The following is a 21,068-nucleotide window of genomic DNA, read 5'->3' as shown; positions in this document are numbered from 1 at the left end:
TCAAAATACACTTTTTTATTCGTTTCTTGCATAAAATTAAATATCCGTAATATTTCATTCAAACTATCCTTCAAAAATAAAACAAGATATTTAATTTTAGCACATTTTACAGAATATGACAATGAAAATATAATGCTTATTTGGTGTATGACTTTAAGTCCTTGACTGCGAATAGTATTTCGATCGAGGATCGTCCAAAGTAAAAGTAGGCTCATAGTAATTGGGTTGTGAAAGGACAGGCAACTTATGTGCGGGCCTGAAAGCTTTTGAACACACCGAAACGCTAGTCCAGAATTGGATAATTAGCCACGGATGGATAAAAATATTTTTTCAAGTTGTATCATAATCCCCCTGTCATTACCGAAGAAGATACCACTGAGGTTAGCACCAAGAATGCAGAACTATCAACTACTGGCCCTCCGTACAAGAAAAAAATTACTTATTCTAAATAGATCTAGAAGGGGACCTCAAGCAATGGACTAAAAAGATAAATAAATAAAGAAATAAATAAAGAAATCACTGAAAAAACACATGCTGAATCACTGTCTCACGACTAATTGTCTCTCTATCTGATTGACCGGACGGCCCTGGTTCTTCCTTTGGAGCTGAGTCGCGTCTGACTCGCTAGAACTATCTATTTGGATAGTGTCCAGAATCTCTCCCGTGGTTTCTTCGACCTGAAAAGATGTAAGTTATCTTAATTACAGGCTCGTACGCATTGTTATGCAAACACTAAAACAGGAGAAAGAGACCGTCGCGCTATTAGATACAACGACACTACAGCGCTGCTTGAGTCCCCGGAGGACAGTCACTGGAGAACACCTGAGATGAGACGTGCACAACAATGCATTCAAAGAAACGACCGAAGAGGCACTCTGCTAGCACAATTGATTGACAGTCTGAATCTTACTGTAGCCAATCAAGGAAAGAACCCGACCTTCCTGAATAGCAGGGGTCATAAAAGCATCATTGACATTTCATTGACAAATAAAAAGGGGAGCAACCTCATATCAAACTGGAACGTCTCCACGAAGTGCTCCCTCTCCGACCACAAAATGATATCGTTCAATGTGGACCTCGGCAATAGATGGGAATCCTTCACCCGGAACATGAAAGAACTCGACCCCGAACAGTACAAGAAAGCAGTAGAAAAACGCATGAAAGCGAAACCCTACATATGGAGAAAGAATAAAACCGACAAGGCAGTCAACTACATAAATCAGATTCTCATGGAGGCCCTGGAAGAATCTTGCCCTATGGTCAAAATAGTCCACAAGTCTAAAATCCCGTGGTCAAAAGAACTAAATGTACTTAAGCACACAACAAAAAAAGCGAAAAACAAGTCCATCTCTGCCCACTCTAAAAAATCGATCTCTACCCCTGAGGAGAAGAATGCCAAGTCAGCCGAATGGACTGCGGCCGAGAAAGCTTATAATAAGGCGATTAAGGACAAGGACAGAGAAGCGTACCGTGAGTACTGCTCCAACATTTCTCACTCTAAAAACCTTGCCAAAACCACCAAAAAGAAGACACAGCCCTGGGAGCAACTGAATGTACTGCAGAAGGCAGATGGAAGCTTCACAGAGGACTCCGAAGAAACGCTAAATGTACTAGCAGCCGTACACTTTCAATCTGACTCCAACTCAGAGCGAATAAATCCAAAGTCTGAACCATTTGACTCAGAAAACGACAGAGCAACAATCAATGATATATTCCACAAATCAAGAATGGACAGGGTTATCAGAACTATACCACTAAACAAAGCCCCGGGAATGGACAGCATTGCTAACACAATGATCAAATCAGCCTGGGAACTGATCCAAGAACCACTTCAACACATCTTCAAAAGCTGTATGATATATTCCCACTGCCCAACGTGCTGGAAAACCTGCTGTGGCATAATTATTCCTAAAGATGGGAAAGACGACTACTCTAACCCGAGAGCGTTCAGAATCATCAGCCTGACCTCAAATATCCAGAAACTCATGGAGAGAATTATTCTCGACTACTTGGAACGAAAAACGAGAGTGGACAATAAACTAACCAAAAACCAATTTGGCTTTAGGAAAAAGAAAAGCACAGAGGCAGCTATCCACAGACTAACAAGAAAGATAGAAGACGCAATCCAGAATGGCCACTACGGCCTAGGCGTATTCCTTGACGTTGAAGGAGCCTTCGATAATATCAAATTCAGCTCTATCTACAACGCTCTGATAAAGGCTAAAATACCCCCCATGATCGCGTGTTGGATCAGAGAGATGTTGACGGACCGCTCGATCATTCTCACCCTACACGGCATAACCATTACCAAGAAAATCTATAAAGGATGTCCACAAGGCGGAATCCTATCTCCACTTTTATGGAACCTAACTCTCAATACCCTTCTAACAAAGGACCAACTTGACGACGACTTCATCCAAGCCTTTGCAGACGACTTGGCTATCCTAATCCAAGGTTTCGATCTATCTGTAACCATGAGGGACATAGCTACCAGATACCTCAAAATTATCAACAAATGGTGCATTGATAATGGAGTGAAACTCAGCACAATCAAAACAAAAGTCATTATCTTCTCAGCTCTCAAAAAGAAACATACAATGAAACCCGTCCTTCTGGATGGAGAGAAGCTGGAATTCTCAGACGAGGTAAAATACCTAGGTGTCACTTTCGACAAGCATCTTAGATGGGACTCACACATCAAATCAAAATGCCAGCTGGCAACCAAACTTCTCCACATGTGCAAAAACCATATATCCAAGACTCGGGGCTTATCACCAAGCAAAACCAGATGGATCTACAGGCAGGTTGTTCTCCCAACCGTCAGCTACTCTTGTTTCGTCTGGATCCACAGACTCAGTGAAAATGCAAACCTACGGAACTTACTAAACTCCGTACAGAAAATAGCAACACTGTACATCACTGGCGGTCTCCAGAAATCACCTAACATCACCCTAGACATCCTATCCGGCTTAATGCCTATAGACGTGTTTCTAAAATTCAAAGCCTCAAAAACTTCTATCAGAGGAGTTGATTAAGGAGTTCAACTATGATCAACAGGAAGATGTGGAAGGCTGTGTTGCACGCTGGTCCGATCAGTTAGAAAAAGACCTGCATATGGACTACCGTGAAATTGACTACGAAAGTCGTGAAAAGATCAAGACTAAGGATAAAACGACTCTGTCTCGCTGGATTGTGGATGCAGTGGACCTTGTTCGTCGGCAGAGTAGTCAGATGTATCTCTTGAAGGAGATCATCGAGTGCTTCAAGACGGAAGCACTAGCAGACAAAGAAAAGGTGATCAGACTGCAGGGCCAGCTGCTGATGCAGAAGGACGAACAACTACAGTTGCTTAAGACGTCTGTTGAGGAGACAGTCCAAACAACGGTGGAGTCAGGGATTCAGAACTATAGTGCAGCTGTTCAACAGAACAGTGCAAGTGGTACGGTCTGCAACAGTAAAATCCTGAAGAAGGTGATGAAGAGTGTAGCAGAGGAGGACAGGAGCAAGAACCTGATCGTGTTTGGGCTGAAAGAAGAGGAGGAAGAACAGCTTCCAGCGCTAGTTACCGCAGTTTTGGAGGAGATCGGGGAGAAACCTCACTTCGAAGCGACTAGAGTCGGTTGGAAGAGGCCAGGTAGTACGGCTATCCGACCAGTCAAGATCACCGTCCCAAGCTCAACAGCGGTTCATCAGATTCTGATGAAAACAGGGAGACTGAGGGAGACGCACAAAGATGTATGGATATGTCCAGACAGATCCAGTGAAGAACGAGCAACAAGGAAGCATCTGGTCACTGACCTGAAGAAGAAGAGGGCGGAACAGACTCATCTCGACCACTACATCCGGTACGGGAAGGTATGTAGCCGTGATAAGAAGTCATCATGAGTTACACTCTCGGACACTGATCAGTATATGAAGGAGTGATGATTATTTTAAGAATTTTCAGACGTTATCTGTATTTAAGAGACAACTATATATTTTGAATATTTTATTATTTGATTGTTTCACACTTATCATATTTCATAATTTTATTACTAGGTGGAGGTGATGTTATTGAGACTTTGGGCGGCCATAAAACTCCTGTTTTGAAAGTTGTCCTCTGTACTTGTTTCACTGACCCACGCTTTATAGCATTTATACATTTCGGCCCATTTTATATGTTTGTTCGACTTGCTGTACATTTGTATATTTGCTATTTTGTAAAAGTTTCAAATCAAATCAAATCAGACTTAAAATTGAAAATAATTGGATCAGCCAATACTCACTGACTAGTAAAGTTATCTCCCATGCTAAATACCTAGACAAAGAGATCGATAAACTAGGACTATCTAGCAAATTATCCCTCCTAGACCGCACAACTCGTACCAATTTTAACACAGACTACACTGTCTCACTAGAATATCCACAGGTAACACCCCCTGACTCGACCCTAAAAGTGTACACTGATGGGTCTCTACAGACGAACACACAGTTGGCTGGAGCTGGCTTCACAATCAATAGAAACAACAGAACAATAATTGATCAATCGATAAACCTTGGGATAAATGCGACCATAAATCAGAGTGAGATGTTTGCTATCCAGAGAGCAGCAGCCTTACTGTATGACGCAAACACCAAGAACCAGGTAATAAACTTCTACTCAGATTCTCTAAGTTCACTCCATCAACTAAAGATGGGGCACTCCACTTCAAAATTGACCATGGATACTTCCGTAACTCTTAACAAACTTTCTGAACTAAACCAAGTAACACTCTACAAAGTCGCTGCCCATACATGTGGGTCCACTTCTCTCCTTGCTATAAGCCTTACAATAATTCCATACCTTGTTGGCTATTTTCCAGCTGTCTACCTGTATTGGCAAGTTGCCAGCTCAAGTGGTCACAAACGGCACTTGCCAGCCAAAAGCAATGGCGTGAACCCACTTAGAGGTCATGACGATAATTAAAGAATCCCACTTATATGATTTGTGACACCAGAAGTGAACAAGCTTTGGCTGAATAACATTGCGGGTATTTGTAATAGATTGTGAAGTAATGAAATAACGGTCTATGATGCGATAATTAAAGTACCGGAAACGGTGCAATAATGGAGTAATGGATAAACGGAAAACCCTGATTGGTTGATCTCGTTTGTCCAGCTCATGCTCATTTAAGATAATCGTTTCCTGGAGCCCAGCCCGTTCGACCCCCCAATCAGGAACTCGAAACTCATCTCGTGGATCACACGTGTCGGCCCAATGACCAACACGAGTGATACCCTTTTTAAACCCTGGGCACACCCTTAATTCCCCACTTCTTGACTTCCTGACTGCATCCCAAAGACATAGTAAAACCTATCATCGTTCCTAATTGTTAATACATTGATACATTAATACATTGATACATTGATACATTGATACATTTATACATTGATACATTGATACATTGATACAACCAACCCGATTTCAAGTCGTATTATTTGGTCAACTCACTCTAACTAAAACACAACGCAACCTACAAGTTCCATTGTGGGAACAGACAGATAGTCTGTTGGAACTAAAGTCCTGAACCTAATCAACCTATCTCAAACCTAGACGATCAACCACCTCTCTCTTCATAACCCACAAGTGGCGCTGCGACTGCGAACCAAATTGGGAACTACAGGTTAGAGAATAGAGCTATACTGGTGACCACTTTTGTTGCCTTTCCTGCCAATTTTCGCTGTCAGTTTCATCTGCCAACATGAGCCAATGCACTCAGCAGATTTAGACCAATGTCACAACACCTTTTCCACAACACACACCATACCAACCGCCTGGATCACTTACTTACAAACCACCAATGACAATGCTTCACCACAACAATAAACATTTTGACAACGACAAGTTTGACCACAAAGATATGCCTGGACTAGGACATAAAGCACCTCCGACTCAAGAGTCTTTCAAGCTTTTTGGGGGGAAGAAACCCCATGAGTACAATTATCATGGGGATGACATCCACGATTTTCTACTGGCATTCGACAACTACTGCACAGTCATCGGTCTTCCTCCGTCTGCTTCATTCAAAGTTTTCTGCACATTTCTGGATAACAAAAGCTTGTCAAGAGTTATGTCACTGAACCTAACAGATAGACAAACAACAAATTGGCATGCAGCCAAGGACATGATAGTCAAGAAGCTCGACCCTAACTACAATAGCAAAATGTCTGTCGACGAACTATTCAACATCAAACAGAGCTCAGAAGAAACCATCCTCGACTTTGCGGAACGACTCGAGAAAAAGATCAATGTAATTCCTACATGCAAGAAGATGCCTGATAGCACCAAAGAAGAGTTACTCCAGGATGCATTCATCAATGGAATAAGATCTGAGCAAGTAGCTTACTCGCTTCTCACAACACCTGGACTAGACCACTACACAAAACTTGTTGAGCATAGCCAACATCTGGAGAAAATCATCGGGAAACTGAAAAGCAGATCAATCAGAGGCGATGGATTTCCCAACGCAACCGCCCTCTTGAAATAGCACACTGCATTCCATAGCAGTGGCCCGCATCTCTTGGACAGGAAGTGTATATACCATCAACGACAGCAAGTATGTACTTGAAGCTACTAATGGCTGCTATAATGGATCATAATTGTCAGCATAAGGGAAAATAATACTACCTATTGTAATTTGACGGATGAAATATAGTTGCTTTTTTTATTACGGAGAAACTTCTTCATGTCGCTTTTCTCGGAGGCGATTGTCAGAATAACAACTGATTGACTACATGACAACTGATTGACTACATGACAACTGATTGACTATAACTGACAACATGACTCAAAGTCCTCCGAATTTACCTTGCAAGTATGCAACATTAAAACTGGAAAGATTATTATGGTATATCACGACAGGACACGAAAAGTCCCATCTCAGTTACAAAAACACTATATGCACGATACTATCAAGAACTCAAGAAGATTATGGTAGAACATAAACTCAAGTCAGAAGAATTAGAAGAACAACATAACCTCGAATCAGAAAAATCAGAAGAACAACAAGTCATTGGAGACTCAATTGAGACAGGTCCGCAACCATCTACTACCTTGAAAAGATACGAGGATGATGATGAAATGCTCCTAATTTTACCATGCCAACGGTCAACACTTGTCCAGAACACCGATGCAGAAGCTGATGGCGAGTATATCTCATCCTTGTCTCTCGGAAATGGCCATTCTGAGGGAAGACTTTCGTCACAGAGGATGTCAACACCGCGCCACCAGACTTTCTCCAGAAGTTCTGACACTTTGTCCCGTCGGCAAAATGATAGAGCAAGCTCTATATCACCGCAACAAATCCAGGGCGGCCATCAAGCCGTACCCCGGTCAAACTCTACAGCTAGCGGTAGAGAGCTACCATCTCCTAAACCGTCCCAACATTCGATTCAAAGTCAATTCACGCCCGAAATAATAAGATAATAGTACACAGCCGTAGGGTGGAGTCTTCCTACAGTTCAGAGTCATGAGTTGTGCAATGTGTAGCTACACGTGAAACATAAAAAATGATCCGGAGAATTATATAAGATTGATCACCTTATCCCTGATTCCCAAAGGATGGATAGGTACCTTCGACTCGGAAACAATATTTCAGATGACACGATACGACACAGAAAGAATACTACTTCTTACATTGCTGATAACTTATTGCCAAAGTGCCATGATTTGTGATGCACAAAATCACCTTACATTAATGAGATGGCCTGAACAATTCAAAGCTGTGATACTACGGACCATAAAAAAGTTACGATTCAAAACGAACGCATTGTCTCTCCAAGTGAAGCTGCTGAGATGCACAACATAGCAGCAAAGAAACAGAAAAAACAATAAACAATAAGATTCTACCGAAAAGCCAATACCAAGACTTGATTAGGACCAAATCATGCATTGACGAAACTGGACAACTGACACCGTCATTAAAGATTTTGATTGTCCTATGAAATGGATGACAAAGGTTCAGACGGACGTAATATCATGTAATTACAGCGAAGGGTACATCACAAAAACACACACTCACCAGCCTATTTCCAACCTTGCCGATATATCAGACTGCCGTTACGATACAAGTTATTGAAGGGATTGCAGTAACATATATTGTGCCAGACCCAATGGTACAGTCCAAGTTCGTACAAATTGGAACATTTAATAGTACAATAACCTCGTCTCATCTCATAATTCCTAATCGTTTGCCTTGGAAAACCCAAGTAAACTACCCGACAAAACGGAAATTGACGGATTCCAAGTCACTGCACACCAACTTTTAGGACCAATGATGGCTGTTGATGATATCAAACTATTGTTGCAAGAGCTAACACATAAAACGCAATTCTTGGAAGTTATCATTCCTACTGATATCTTCCGTCATCATTTCAATGATTCAACAATAATAGAAGTTGCTTCGAACTCGGAATACATTCTTGTCAGTCATTGCAAGCCAGTGGAGATAAAGTTTCGCCGACCTAAACCAGGATTTTGCACAAACATGTTACCTGTAAGTTACAGAGGAAACACAACTTCCTGGAGGGAAGGGTATATGTCTCCAGACGAAAGTACTACATCAATAGTACGCCGCTCGAATATCTTGCGAAGTCACGACGGTGCATATTTTCATGCATAATCAGGTGCTATATAGATACCAACCTGGAGATATTCCCACAAGGCTTCAACAACATCTTGCAGTTCCGTTGCCCCTGATGGTGTCAAATTATACATCGGAACTCATTACATTTCCGACCACTTGGGCAACAACTAATCGAGACGTCTCACCCTCACAAAGTGAAGCATCAGTCGATTTTCTCGCAAGTCAGCCGGCCGAAATAGAACAAAAATGAATCACTCCACAGAAGAAAGTCATGACACTTCAAGAGGACTATCATTTATTGGTCTTACATCTCTGAAACCTAAACATTGGGTTGATTTAGCAACCACATGGATTGTGGCAAAATCTTTGCCAGTATCTTCGTTCGAGTAAACAAACCAATCATCAATTCAACTGCACGGTCAACACTTTGCATGAATTTGAAAAATATCTTTATTGTGTTAAAACTCTAGCAGAGGACAAAACACCAACGTTTAGCCCTTAAGATCATAAGACAACACTCATTTCAATTCTTGCACCGCTCTTTGTTTCTGTGACCCAGAATGCTTCGGACTTCAAACTGTCGCAAAAAGACGAGCCCGATCTCGATAATTTACAGATTAGCGAAGTAACACACCACACGTACATTGCAAACATTGTATGTGCAGAAAGATTTGCAACTAGAGCCGAGTTTTGCGGACATGAGGATGCTGCACTGTATACCACGCTCAATAAAGCTCGAGACCAAGCTGTTGATCACATTTGGAAACGCAATATAAGACGATTTGAAGACCTACGATCTGCAAACGACATAACAATCACTAACAGCACCCCTTTCAAAAAGGTAAAACGGGGAGTGCCTGTAGCAATTGCTGCTATCCCTGGTGCTGGATTGCTCGCAAGCATGGCCTTCAATTTCTTCAATCGACATGAGATTAAACACCTTAAATCTCATATTGCTCACCTCGATCATCAGTTCTCCAAGTTAACCCAACAAGTTCATGATGAAGTCGTGCAACAACGTCAATTCAACAAAGATGTTCTCTACTTAATCAAGAATTACCAAGAAAACGTGGACGAGAGACTAAACGAACTCCAATGTGCAATTACATCACTGTATACGTATGCTATCGAAAACTTGGTATTTGACGAGTACAGGGAGAAGGTGAACTTCAACTACGAATTTCATGGAGTGAATAGAGGGTTGTTAATACAACCGACTTCTCCAGCTATACTATTAGCAGAAGACCTTGAGTACTTCGTCAACTGTCAACAACAATCCGATATTCGCAAGTTCCTTCTTTGTCTTGTCAACAATGTACGTGGAACCTAACGCCGTCTTTCTCACTTTGAGCCAGCTACAGTTCCTGTAAAAAGCAAAGAAACTCTTGTCTTCGAGTAAAACTTCCTAAACGGATATACCTTAAAGACGATCAGTTTTACTCCGCAGAACGGTCAGAACGAAACTCGACCACTAAAACTGCTGGTCTGTCTCGATATCTCCAAAAAGACAAAGACGCACCTGAGATTACTTGTCTTAGCAAAGCTTCTCAATGTAAAACGGGAGAAGTACACTGTAAACATTATGTCGCACAAGTTTCAGTAGGAGCCTTGACTTTCGGAAACGGAAATCCAGTCATTGGAATTAATATTGGAAGCTCCTAGAAGATCAATTGGATAGACAATCCTGACAACGAAACTAAACTTTACTCATGTGACGAGTACTCTCAAATCCAATTACAAAGTAGAGTTTTGTATTCTATCCGACCGGAAGACATTACCAAATTATTCACTGGACGACGTCACTGGACAGTAACATGTGGTTTCAAGAACTCGCGACTAATGCAAGAAAACATCAGCAGTTAAACTTTACACGGATCCATCAGCTTATCGGAAAGCAGGACCAATTTCTGTTACACACGACTAATAAACGATCTGGAGTGTGTTAGAGAGGAACAAGCCGATCAGTTCCACCTCCACGACAGAATATAGTTGACAATAACGACGAGAAACCAGAAGAGACGTCAATCATAATTCATCAAAACAAAACATCAAATTCAGTATCAAAATCATTCCAATCAGATACTTCATCAACACCAAAACGTTCAACACGATCAGTACAAGCTCAATCCAATATTGAATAAATCATTCACTCAAACTTCACAAAAACGAGCATTATAACATTGGCTGTATAAATTGGCAGTTGGCAAAAATGGCTTTAATGTCGACGTTTCATAACGTCCCCCAAAAATGACTTCAATGTCGACGTTTCACAACGTCCCTCAAATGACTTCAATGTCGACGTTTTTAACGTCCCTATTATAATGGCTACAATGGCCACCAGAGACTCAACAAATGGACACTTTTCTCAACTGGACATCAAAACACAAACAGTGCATCTAATAATCATCTACCTAACCGTTCTAAATCTGATACCGAAAAGACACGCTCTACAATTTATTTTCGAGTGACGCACATCAAACAGGTTACACGCTGCGCTAGAAGCTTTAAAAAACAATACAGACTACGTAAAACTCTCTGAATCATTACAAAGCTCAGAATCCAAAATATCAATAAAAGCTTTGGATATTATTTCAGTTCTTACAAAAACAGATACAGAACTTTTGTACCTCTAGCAACGGTACCGCTACTTTTGCAACTTTTAAATGATGCGCTGTGTGTTAAAGTATTCATTAAAATTACGAAAACGGTTGAATTTTAAATTATTTATCAATATCAAAAAAACAGATTTTTGGATAAGTTAAGGCACCAATTTCAAAGAGCTCTTAAAAAGTACCCAGTGTCCGAGCCTCTCGATATCAGACTTGGAGCTGCATCAACTAAGTATTTTAAAACCGTGAAATTGCGAATTTTGAGCGACACCATTACAAAAAACAAATTGAATTCTTTGGTTGACATCAACAAAAACAAAATACGCCCATATCTGTTTTGTTGAGACTTTTAACGGAATCAGTTGTACTATTTTACAATTTCGTACCTATAACTTCAGCATAAAAACAGCTAGATAATTACCTCATTTTATCCTATCAGGAAACATCTTTTACGCTTGCTCATGATCATATATTGATCTATGGCGTTTCTGCCTTGCCACATAGGGAATGAAAATTGGAAATTGCACATAATCACAACAATAATAAAACATGACCTTCAACAAAGAAAAATTCATCTATCAAAACTGTAACACACATAACTTAAATATCCACGTCATTAACATCTTAAATTATCCAAAAATGAAATCGAGACTATCAGAAAAAGAACGAAACCAACATACCAGGCTCTCGTGTCCCTTGAACCTGCTGTACTGACGCACTGCACTCATGCAATGGTACATGCAGTACGCCAGACCCCCGTCTCTCGTTCCATGAACTAACCCCCTCGGGATCCACAATCCATCGGGGGCAGTTCCTCCACAATGGGAGTGTCACAAGTTCTAAAACAACACGGCATCACGACAGGTTTTAAATCTTTTGAACCATGACACTTCTTTACACACAACACCAGCATCCAAATTAGCTCACTACCATACAACAATGCCATCAACTCCGGGCACAAGAATCAGTTTTCCTGGAGGCCGGCCTACTCTCACACCACTTATTGCATTCGTTGCTTCAATTCGCCATGTTTTCGTTTCTCCCCCAGGAAATCAAATTCAATATAGCGCTATTGTTACACTTTGACGACATCCTCCAATTAAGAGCTGTGAGCCGTAAATTACGACATCTGCTGGACCCGTATTTCCTCAACAAATGGGTGCAAATAAGCGAATCTAGCATCGCAACTCACAATTCGATGTTACCCGAAAATCGTACAGTGCCCCATCCCTTCCTCGCCTCATAAAACTAAAAAATGAACTGACCCTTGCAGCCAAAACAAAATCTCCACAAAGTATCATCCAAACATCAAAGTTCATTTTCCAGCAGTTATATCAGAAATACCTTGTCAAAAAACCATTAATGTGTGTAATATCAGCTTACCTAGAACAACATAATAAAAGATTCTTCAAACGACTGTTACAAAACAGTGTAATATGCAAAAAAGGCTCCTAAAGAAAAATTTCATTTGCTAAAAGAACTAACAATAATCCTGGAAATTTATATTGAACTATCGTGCCTATATAATACTAAGAGTTACGAACATTTGCCAAGTGAACTAATGACTTACATTGATTACAAATTTATCTTCAATAGGAACAAAGCACTAAAATGGTTTAACCAAGATTAACCACAAATTTGAATCACCAACCAACGCACTATTTTAAACCTTCAAGGTGTCGTTCAAAATTGAAAAACGTATGTAAAGTATTGGAAAATATATATTAAATTGATTTATGTGTGAATTTATAAGTGGTCACACACAATTGTAACGAGAAACAAACTTTGTTAAAATTAATTATGATTACAATGCAGAAAGAATCTTCAGTTACCGATGTTTCTAGTTACATATTGATTGTGACAAACTATATACAAATATTTATTCTTGTGTCTTAAGATAAAAAGATAAAGTCAAAAAATATATTGTTATTTTCAAAACTAATTCTTTGTGTGATTTAACTATTCGTCCATTTTATAACAAAATTAAAAGGGTAATGGACTTCATTCAAGATATTTACTCATAACATTTAATTATTTCTTTCAACATGTGTAAATTTAATTTAATTTCATTTCCGATATTGATTGTAAAACGATGGTAGGTTCCTGACAAAATTTGAATTTTTTTTCCTGAGGGGGGAAGATTGTGGGTCCACTTCTCTCCTTGCTATAAGCCTTACAATAATTCCATACCTTGTTGGCTATTTTCCAGCTGTCTACCTGTATTGGCAAGTTGCCAGCTCAAGTGGTCACAAACGGCACTTGCCAGCCAAAAGCAATGGCGTGAACCCACTTAGAGGTCATGACGATAATTAAAGCATCCCACTTATATGATTTGTGACACCAGAAGTGAACAAGCTTTGGCTGAATAACATTGCGGGTATCTGTAATAGATTGTGAAGTAATGAAATAACGGTCTATGATGCGATAATTAAAGTACCGGAAACGGTGCAATAATGGAGTAATGGATAAACGGAAAACCCTGATTGGTTGATCTCGTTTGTCCAGCTCATGCTCATTTAAGATAATCGTTTCCTGGAGCCCAGCCCGTTCGACCCCCCAATCAGGAACTCGAAACTCATCTCGTGGATCACACGTGTCGGCCCAATGACCAACACGAGTGATACCCTTTTTAAACCCTGGGCACACCCTTAATTCCCCACTTCTTGACTTCCTGACTGCATCCCAAAGACATAGTAAAACCTATCATCGTTCCTAATTGTTAATACATTGATACATTAATACATTGATACATTGATACATTGATACATTTATACATTGATACATTGATACATTGATACAACCAACCCGATTTCAAGTCGTATTATTTGGTCAACTCACTCTAACTAAAACACAACGCAACCTACAAGTTCCATTGTGGGAACAGACAGATAGTCTGTTGGAACTAAAGTCCTGAACCTAATCAACCTATCTCAAACCTAGACGATCAACCACCTCTCTCTTCATAACCCACATACAGGTATAGCGGGCAACGAAAGAGCGGACAAACTGGCAAAAGCAGGAGCGAGCTCCCCACCAGTCGGCCCTGAACCCTTCCTCTGCATAAGCTGGAGCAACGTAATCGCAGGCCTACTAAATAAAGCCCGGAATGAAACTCTTCATAAACTAGAACAGCACACGATGAAAGACGAATCGAAAACGCCAATAGAGAGCTACATCAGAAGATTTGGCAATAACAGACTAGCATACCAGAAGAAGGAACCGCTCAGACTACTGACTCATATGTATACGGGTCAAAATTGGTTAAAGGACAACTTCAGCAAACGCGACAAAAACACAGATCCACTCTGCACAAAGTGCCGGGAGAGCAGGGAAACAGCCCACCACTTCATCAGCGAATGCCCAGCATATGCAACCGTAAGACTGGAACTTTTTGGCGTACCATACATCTCTCTAGCAGATATTATAACTAATTTCGGCCCTGAAAAACTGATAAAATACATCTACAAAACAGGTAGAACTAAGACTGACTACTTCCCTAGAGATAGCTAACTTCCTACAATGCTAAAACACCAACGGCAGTCAATTAAACTGAGCACAACCTTCGCACATCACAGCCTGCTGCCAGGGAGCCAGGGCTATCATAAAATCACATCAACAGTCCACCCGCCCCGGGAACGATAAGCTCACGAGGGCGCGCCAAAGTCTTATGAATACACAAACCCAATACTGTGAGCACAATTAGGTTGTGGCGCGCACAGCATGACACGATCTTCCGTCGTCCACTTTGTATGGTAAAATACCACTCCATCAAGTTCTCTCAGAACAGAAATCGCTCTGCTGAGATCCCTAGCCGAGTAACCTCAATCTTGATGTATAAAATGGAACATCACAGCCCAACCACAAACCGCCTGCACATCACCCAACGTAACACACACCTAGAGTCAGCATTTTCTCACCTGGGGCGTCAGCATCCTCCTAAATGGTGGTGAGAGACCGGACAATTTTAATCCAATCATCCTTAGGGACTATGTTAGTCGCTCGCCTGATTGCTATCTTCTGATAGTGATCAAAGGAGCGGCAACCCCGACTCGGCTGTTGTCTATCAAGACATTATCATCTGGAAGCCCAGGGGAATGGGGCACAAATGCTAACCAGGTGGACCCCAGTAGGATACTCCGTATGGAGGGTCGCTACCTCATACCTTGTGACGGTAGTCAGTGGGTGCCGTATCAAAAAAAAAAGAAAAAAAAAAAGGCAACTTCATCACAAACTGAAGATGAACACATAACACCAGCAGATGCCTCTATACTATGAAAGAGCCGCAATTCAACGAAGTTCGCACAATAACAGATGCTTATGGATCACTTTGAGCATGAAATAGACACTTACCAAACTGTGCAAACACTATTGCATGACATAAGTTTAAGAATTTGCATTAAATGAACAAATAGGTAACTACATATGCAATGTTAAAGGCTTGTGCAAAACTATAGAAACTATATAATATATCTCTGTTCGTAAATTTACTTTCTTTTTAGTAGCGATAAGCATTATTTTAAGCGCGGTCTGGTTAAATAGTGAATCGCTGTACATAAAACTATTGAACCTGGTGTAAACTGTTCCTCATCAAATCGACACCGATGGAATGGATATAATTAGTTAGCACACAATAGTGGTGGTAGTCAACAAACCTCGCCTTAGTAGTAAGCAGCAAATATGTATAGCAGTAAGTTTGTTAGTGGTTATTAGATTGTTGATGATGCGATGAGGAGAAGTCTCGAGTAACTCCGAAAACAGAAAGACGTAAAGCTCATGAACAATTAAGAGTTTACCGGTACAAAACCAACGTCCAACACCGATAAAACTTTGAAGGAGAGCCAAGTTTGAGCTAGAATATGAAACAATGGCACTACCACACGTGAAATGTTTATCTGATGAGGGAGGTAGTAAACTGACCACAGTTATACTTAAACCATTTCATTTAAAATTTAGTGCTAAACTTATTTTCGTTTTTTCACGTTTTCAGTACGTCTTGACTCTTGAGAGTGGATTACATTTACAATGAGTATGTTTTTGTTGTAATCCTATTGATGGAAGGTCTGGCGATGGGTTCAAGAAGGTGCCGTCCTAAGAGTCCGGGTTGCTGGACTAACTACTAATTTCATTAATTTACATAATTCAGTTAGGCATTACTCTAACAGTTGTTATGAAACTTGTTAACCGTTACCCTAAATTTACCCAAATTATTTCACACAGCGAATTAACATGAAGTGTTTCATCGCAGTTCTTGTCTGCCTTCTGATAGCAGTCCAGTCGAAGTCTCTTGGTCTTACAGAAGAAGCAATGCAACCTGTACCTGCTGCAAACGAAATTGAGGTAGAGAAACGAGCTAAAGTTGTTGCAAAGGTAGCTGCTGCAAAGAAACCAGCTAAAAAAGCCGCTGCAAAGAAAGCTTCTAAAAAAACTGCAAAGAAACCTGCTCCAGAGAAACTTGCTGTTCAGATATAGATATTACGTAATATTTGAACGACCCCTTAAGATATGCATGCAGCATGAGACCTTTTAAATTTACGGAGAAGTATCAAAAGTTAAATATACTATGTATCTGATCGGAATTCGAGGTTAACAATAAAATTGCTGGAACATAATGTGTGGCTGACAAGAAGTTCTATAATTTTGCTTGTAATAAATTTGAATTTACTATTATGTGACTAATCAAATCGTTTGACTTTTCAAGTTTTCATTATGCCATTCAAAATTCAGATTTAAAAAAATATATTAAATATCGGATAAAGATTAGATCAAACTAACACCGATGCGGTATTCAAACTCAAATAGAAAAAAATTGCAATATCTATTTGTACACTCCAGTTTGCCACTCTTAACGAATGTTGAAGCATTTTATGACATCTCCCATTATAAATAAGTCGTGGAAATCATCATTTAGCTCCACACAAAACCATTTCATTTAAAATTTAGTGCTAAACTTACTTTTGTTTTTCACGTTTTCAGTACGTCTTGAGAGTGGATTACAATAAATATGTTTTTTTTTGTAATCCTTTATCCTATTGATGGAAGGTCTGGAAATGGGTTCCAAAAGGTGCCATTTGGGTTGCTGGACTGACGAATCTTTCAAAAAGGAAGCAAAATTTCAGAATTAAAGGATGAGGGGAGCTTAGAATTTACTTCTTAATATTAGTGTTTAAGTCCTGCGAAAGTGTGTAGAATCAAAAAATACACCGGATCACTGTGTAACCACAATACTATACCACAATACTATACCACGCCGCGCTCCTATTGGTTGATATCAATTTTGGGCTGTGACGTCACTTTAATTTAGTCTCCTGCTCTGATCCGCGCATATAAAAATACAGGTAAAAAGCTTGCTGCTTGGTGCTTGTCCAACTGGAATATGCATGATATGCATTTCAATTTTCATACCTACCCGATCCATTTTTTAGGACCGTGTCATGTTGTGTTGATATGACATGTTGATATATCAACTGTGGTACAATATAGGGAGTTGCTAGATATTACGTTGGGAGCTATAAAATTAAATATACATAATTTACATGCCTTTCTGTGTAACTTCTATCTTATTTCAGGTGCATCTCGGCTCATGGTTATCGTAGGCTAATAATTCTTTCTTCAACAGGTCATAAAAAGTCTCCTCTCCATGTTGGTGCTATACATCATGATCAGTGTAACTTATTTTTAGCGTTTGAAGAGCAACTCTGCATTCTGCAACCTTTCATAACTCGATAAGGGAAAACATGGAAGCATGTCCTGAAAATTGAAATAAGCGGCTCTGTAACTCTGTGTAAGATTGAGTACATCACGATAGTTTCCCAGCGTATAACAGTTCTATAAACAATTAATGATACTGAATTAACCCTTTGTGACAACATGGAACTGTGTCGTGAGGTTGGTCATTGTATCCATTCGTTTAGCAGACACCCTTTGACGAATCATGGAACCGACCGGACAATAGTGGCGCAGACGACTAAACACCTCTATCACGCACATACAACCCTCGATCGTACACTTCTATCAGTATCACGCACATTATAATTTATACTACCCTCGTACAATTGTAAACTAAGAACTTATGATATTGATACTGGATAACTAATGATAATAAATCGTGCACTTGGCCGGGGGGATCCGGAGATTTTACCCAACATTTTTTGTCAGGTTGGCATGTACTTGTAGAGATACCAGTTGGTAGTACTACTACTACACATATTATAATCTATAGTTAACAGTTATGAGATTATAACACGCCGTCATATTTTTACTTCCTCTTAATACATTAATAATTTTTTGTCAAACTTGGTTTCGACATAGCAGTTGACCCAACTTTTGAGAGGGTCTCGGACCCCAACCGCGGGGCGGCCACGCCCATATTTGGTCCAAATTAGGCCTGAAAGCAATTTTGCACACACCGAAACGCTAGTCCAGAATTGGATAATTAGCCACGAATGGATAAAAATTGGATAAAAATATTATTTCAAGTTGTATCATAATCCCCCTGTCGGGAACCGGTTACTGTGGCGGAAGTCACTGCGGCGGTGTACAGTCCGGCGGAGGACGGTACAGCGGAGGCCGGTACGGCGGTACTTTCCAAAAAGGTTGGACGGAACGGCGGATCACATGACACCCACTTTAATACTTTGGACAGTACGGCAGCACTAGAAACTGTACCTATAAGATAGACCTAACACTGCTAATATAACAAAATCGATTAGCTTTAAAAAGTTCTATTTTCCTCTTTGTTACTTCAAAATTGATTTTAATTAAAATTAAATTGGATAAAGTTTAACATATACATTGTGATTGCTAAGAACAGTTCTTGTTCCACTTTCTGGTTCGTATCAGATCGCATCCGGTCTGCACAACGGTGGTTAAGCGAGTGCATGATGAGCTTGTTACGGTGAGATCTCATAACACTGCGCCGAGATGCAATGGGTAATAACAAGGGCATGAGAACACGTCACGAGGGATCGCATCCAGGAATCTGATCAACCGTAGCCAAGAAGAGAGGTTGCTCAGTGAAACGTAGATAATGATCGAGGCAAACAGTATATAAAGCGGATCAAAGCTGAGGAGAGAATCTCATTAGCACTACCATCTCCATTCTCCAGTACTGCAACACTTATACAACTTGAGTACAACAGCTACAACGAAGAAGATACCACTAATGTTAGCACCAAGAATGCAGAACCATCAACTACTGGCTATTCTATCCGTACAAGAAAAAACATTGCTTATTCTAAATAGATCTACAAGGGGAATGGACTAAAAAGAAAAAGAAATACAAAAAAAATAAAGAAATAAAAAAATCACGAAAAAAACACATGCTCAGTCAATGTCTCATAACAATTGTCTCTCTATCTTTTTGACCGGACGGCCCTGGTTCTCCCTCTGAAGCTGAGTCGCGTCTGACTCACTAGAACTATCTATTTGGATCTCTCCCGTGGTTTCTTCGACCTGAAAAGATGTAAGTTATCTTAATTACAGGCTCGTACGCATTGTTATGCAAACACTAAAACAGGAGAAAGAGACCGTCCCGCTATTAGATACAACGACACTACAGCGCTGCTTGAGCCCCCGGAGGACAGTCACTGGCCGAGAACACCTAAGATGAGACGTGCACAACAACATTCAAAGACAACTTCATCACAAACTGAAGATGAACACATAACACCAGCAGATGCGTCTATGAAAGAGCCGCAATTCAACGAAGTTCGCACAATAACAGATGCTTATGGATCACTTTGAGCATGAAGATGAAAGAGACACTTACCAAGCTGCTGAACAACTGTTTTGTGTGGTGCACTCCGAGATACGTCGTGCAAACTGTAGTTTCTGGGAGACTAGATTCGTTCTGAGGAATTTTACCTCCTGTTCCAGTTTCTGCACTAACTTCTGAAGTCTCGCGACCTCAGTTACCCTGGCAACCTGCAAAAAAATGCAAAAGATAGTCCTCAAACTACTACATGGTAACAAACAGCAACCCTTCAAACTAACAAAAATACATTGCAGTAGATACACTACTCACTTCGGAAGTTTCCAGAGGCTCGACACGAGCCACAGGTCGGCCACGCTCATCAATCACCTCGATATCACTGTTGGAACTTCTTCTCCTTTTCCTGCTCTTCCCCTTGTCGGGTGGTCCCGGCATGTCGTGATTTGGAACACTGTATCAAAACACAAAAACTCTATCTTTCCCCTTGTCGGATGATCCGGACATGTTAGTCACTGGAGAACACCTGAGATAAAACGTGTACAAGAGTATTCAAATACAACTTCATCACAAACTGGAGATGAACACAAAACACCTGCCTCTATGAAAGAGCCGCAACGAAGTTCGCACATTGCACAATAACAGATGCTTATGGATCACTTTGAACATAAAATAAGACACTTACTAAACTGTCGTACATCAGTTTTGCGTGGTGCACCACGCCCTCCGAAACACGTTGTGCGAACTTCAATTTCTGGGAAACTAGATGCATTCGCAGGTAATTCACTTTTTGCCCCAGCTCCCTGACCAATCTGCGAAGCCTTTCGACCTCATTTACCCTCCATACCTGCAACATAATGCAATGGAAACTCCTCAAACTGCTACAATCTAATCGATCAACAATCTATAAAGCACAACAAAATAACATTGCAGTAAACCTACTACTCACCACTGGAGGTCCCTGAGGCTCAACCCGAGCCACGGGTCGGCCCTGTTTCTCTCCACTGGATCACTTTCTTTAACGGCCCTTGCCCGGGTTCTCCACCAATTGTGCGCTTGAGGGTTTTTTTGGGCAAGGACTAATATGTAGGACTAAGAAACACGAATTACGTTATGAAACCAAATCAGATTATTATAGTACTAGTGTAA

The 21,068-nt window shown here is 40.5% G+C and overlaps 2 protein-coding genes across 3 annotated transcripts in view; one reads left to right on the top strand and one right to left on the bottom strand.

The window, feature by feature from the left end:
• The window catches only part of LOC134821243 (LLGL scribble cell polarity complex component 2-like), a 69,690-nt gene that overhangs the window by 8,033 nt on the left and 40,589 nt on the right, over nt 1-21,068 (top strand). The gene's annotated exons all lie outside the window — the stretch shown is intronic.
• LOC134821114 (uncharacterized) lies at nt 123-20,991 on the bottom strand. The gene is made up of 5 exons (XM_063831778.1): nt 20,869-20,991; nt 20,605-20,766; nt 20,235-20,445; nt 19,980-20,134; nt 123-677 (listed from the first exon to the last, which is right to left on the bottom strand). Exons 3-5 carry the CDS (start codon nt 20,355-20,357, stop codon nt 635-637), a joined length of 321 nt encoding a protein of 106 aa, XP_063687848.1. The 5' UTR covers nt 20,358-20,445; nt 20,605-20,766; nt 20,869-20,991; the 3' UTR covers nt 123-634.

This window comes from Bolinopsis microptera, chromosome 9 (genome assembly GCF_026151205.1).
Source record: "Bolinopsis microptera isolate Bmic1 chromosome 9, MBARI_Bmic_1.0, whole genome shotgun sequence".
NCBI classification, from domain to species: Eukaryota; Metazoa; Ctenophora; class Tentaculata; order Lobata; family Bolinopsidae; genus Bolinopsis; species Bolinopsis microptera.
The sequence above is the reverse complement of the archived record's forward strand: the minus strand, read 5'-3'. Positions and strand labels throughout refer to the sequence as shown.

Coding starts and splice junctions, on each gene's coding strand:
- LOC134821114 (XM_063831778.1), bottom strand. CDS start 20,357: ATGCCGGGACCACCCGACAAGGGGAAGAGCAGGAAAAGGAGAAGAAGT. Junction 20,135..20,234: donor AGCCTCTGGAAACTTCCGAA/GTGAGTAGTGTA, acceptor ATTTTTTTGCAG/GTTGCCAGGGTAACTGAGGT. Junction 678..19,979: donor AACAGTTGTTCAGCAGCTTG/GTAAGTGTCTCT, acceptor ACATCTTTTCAG/GTCGAAGAAACCACGGGAGA.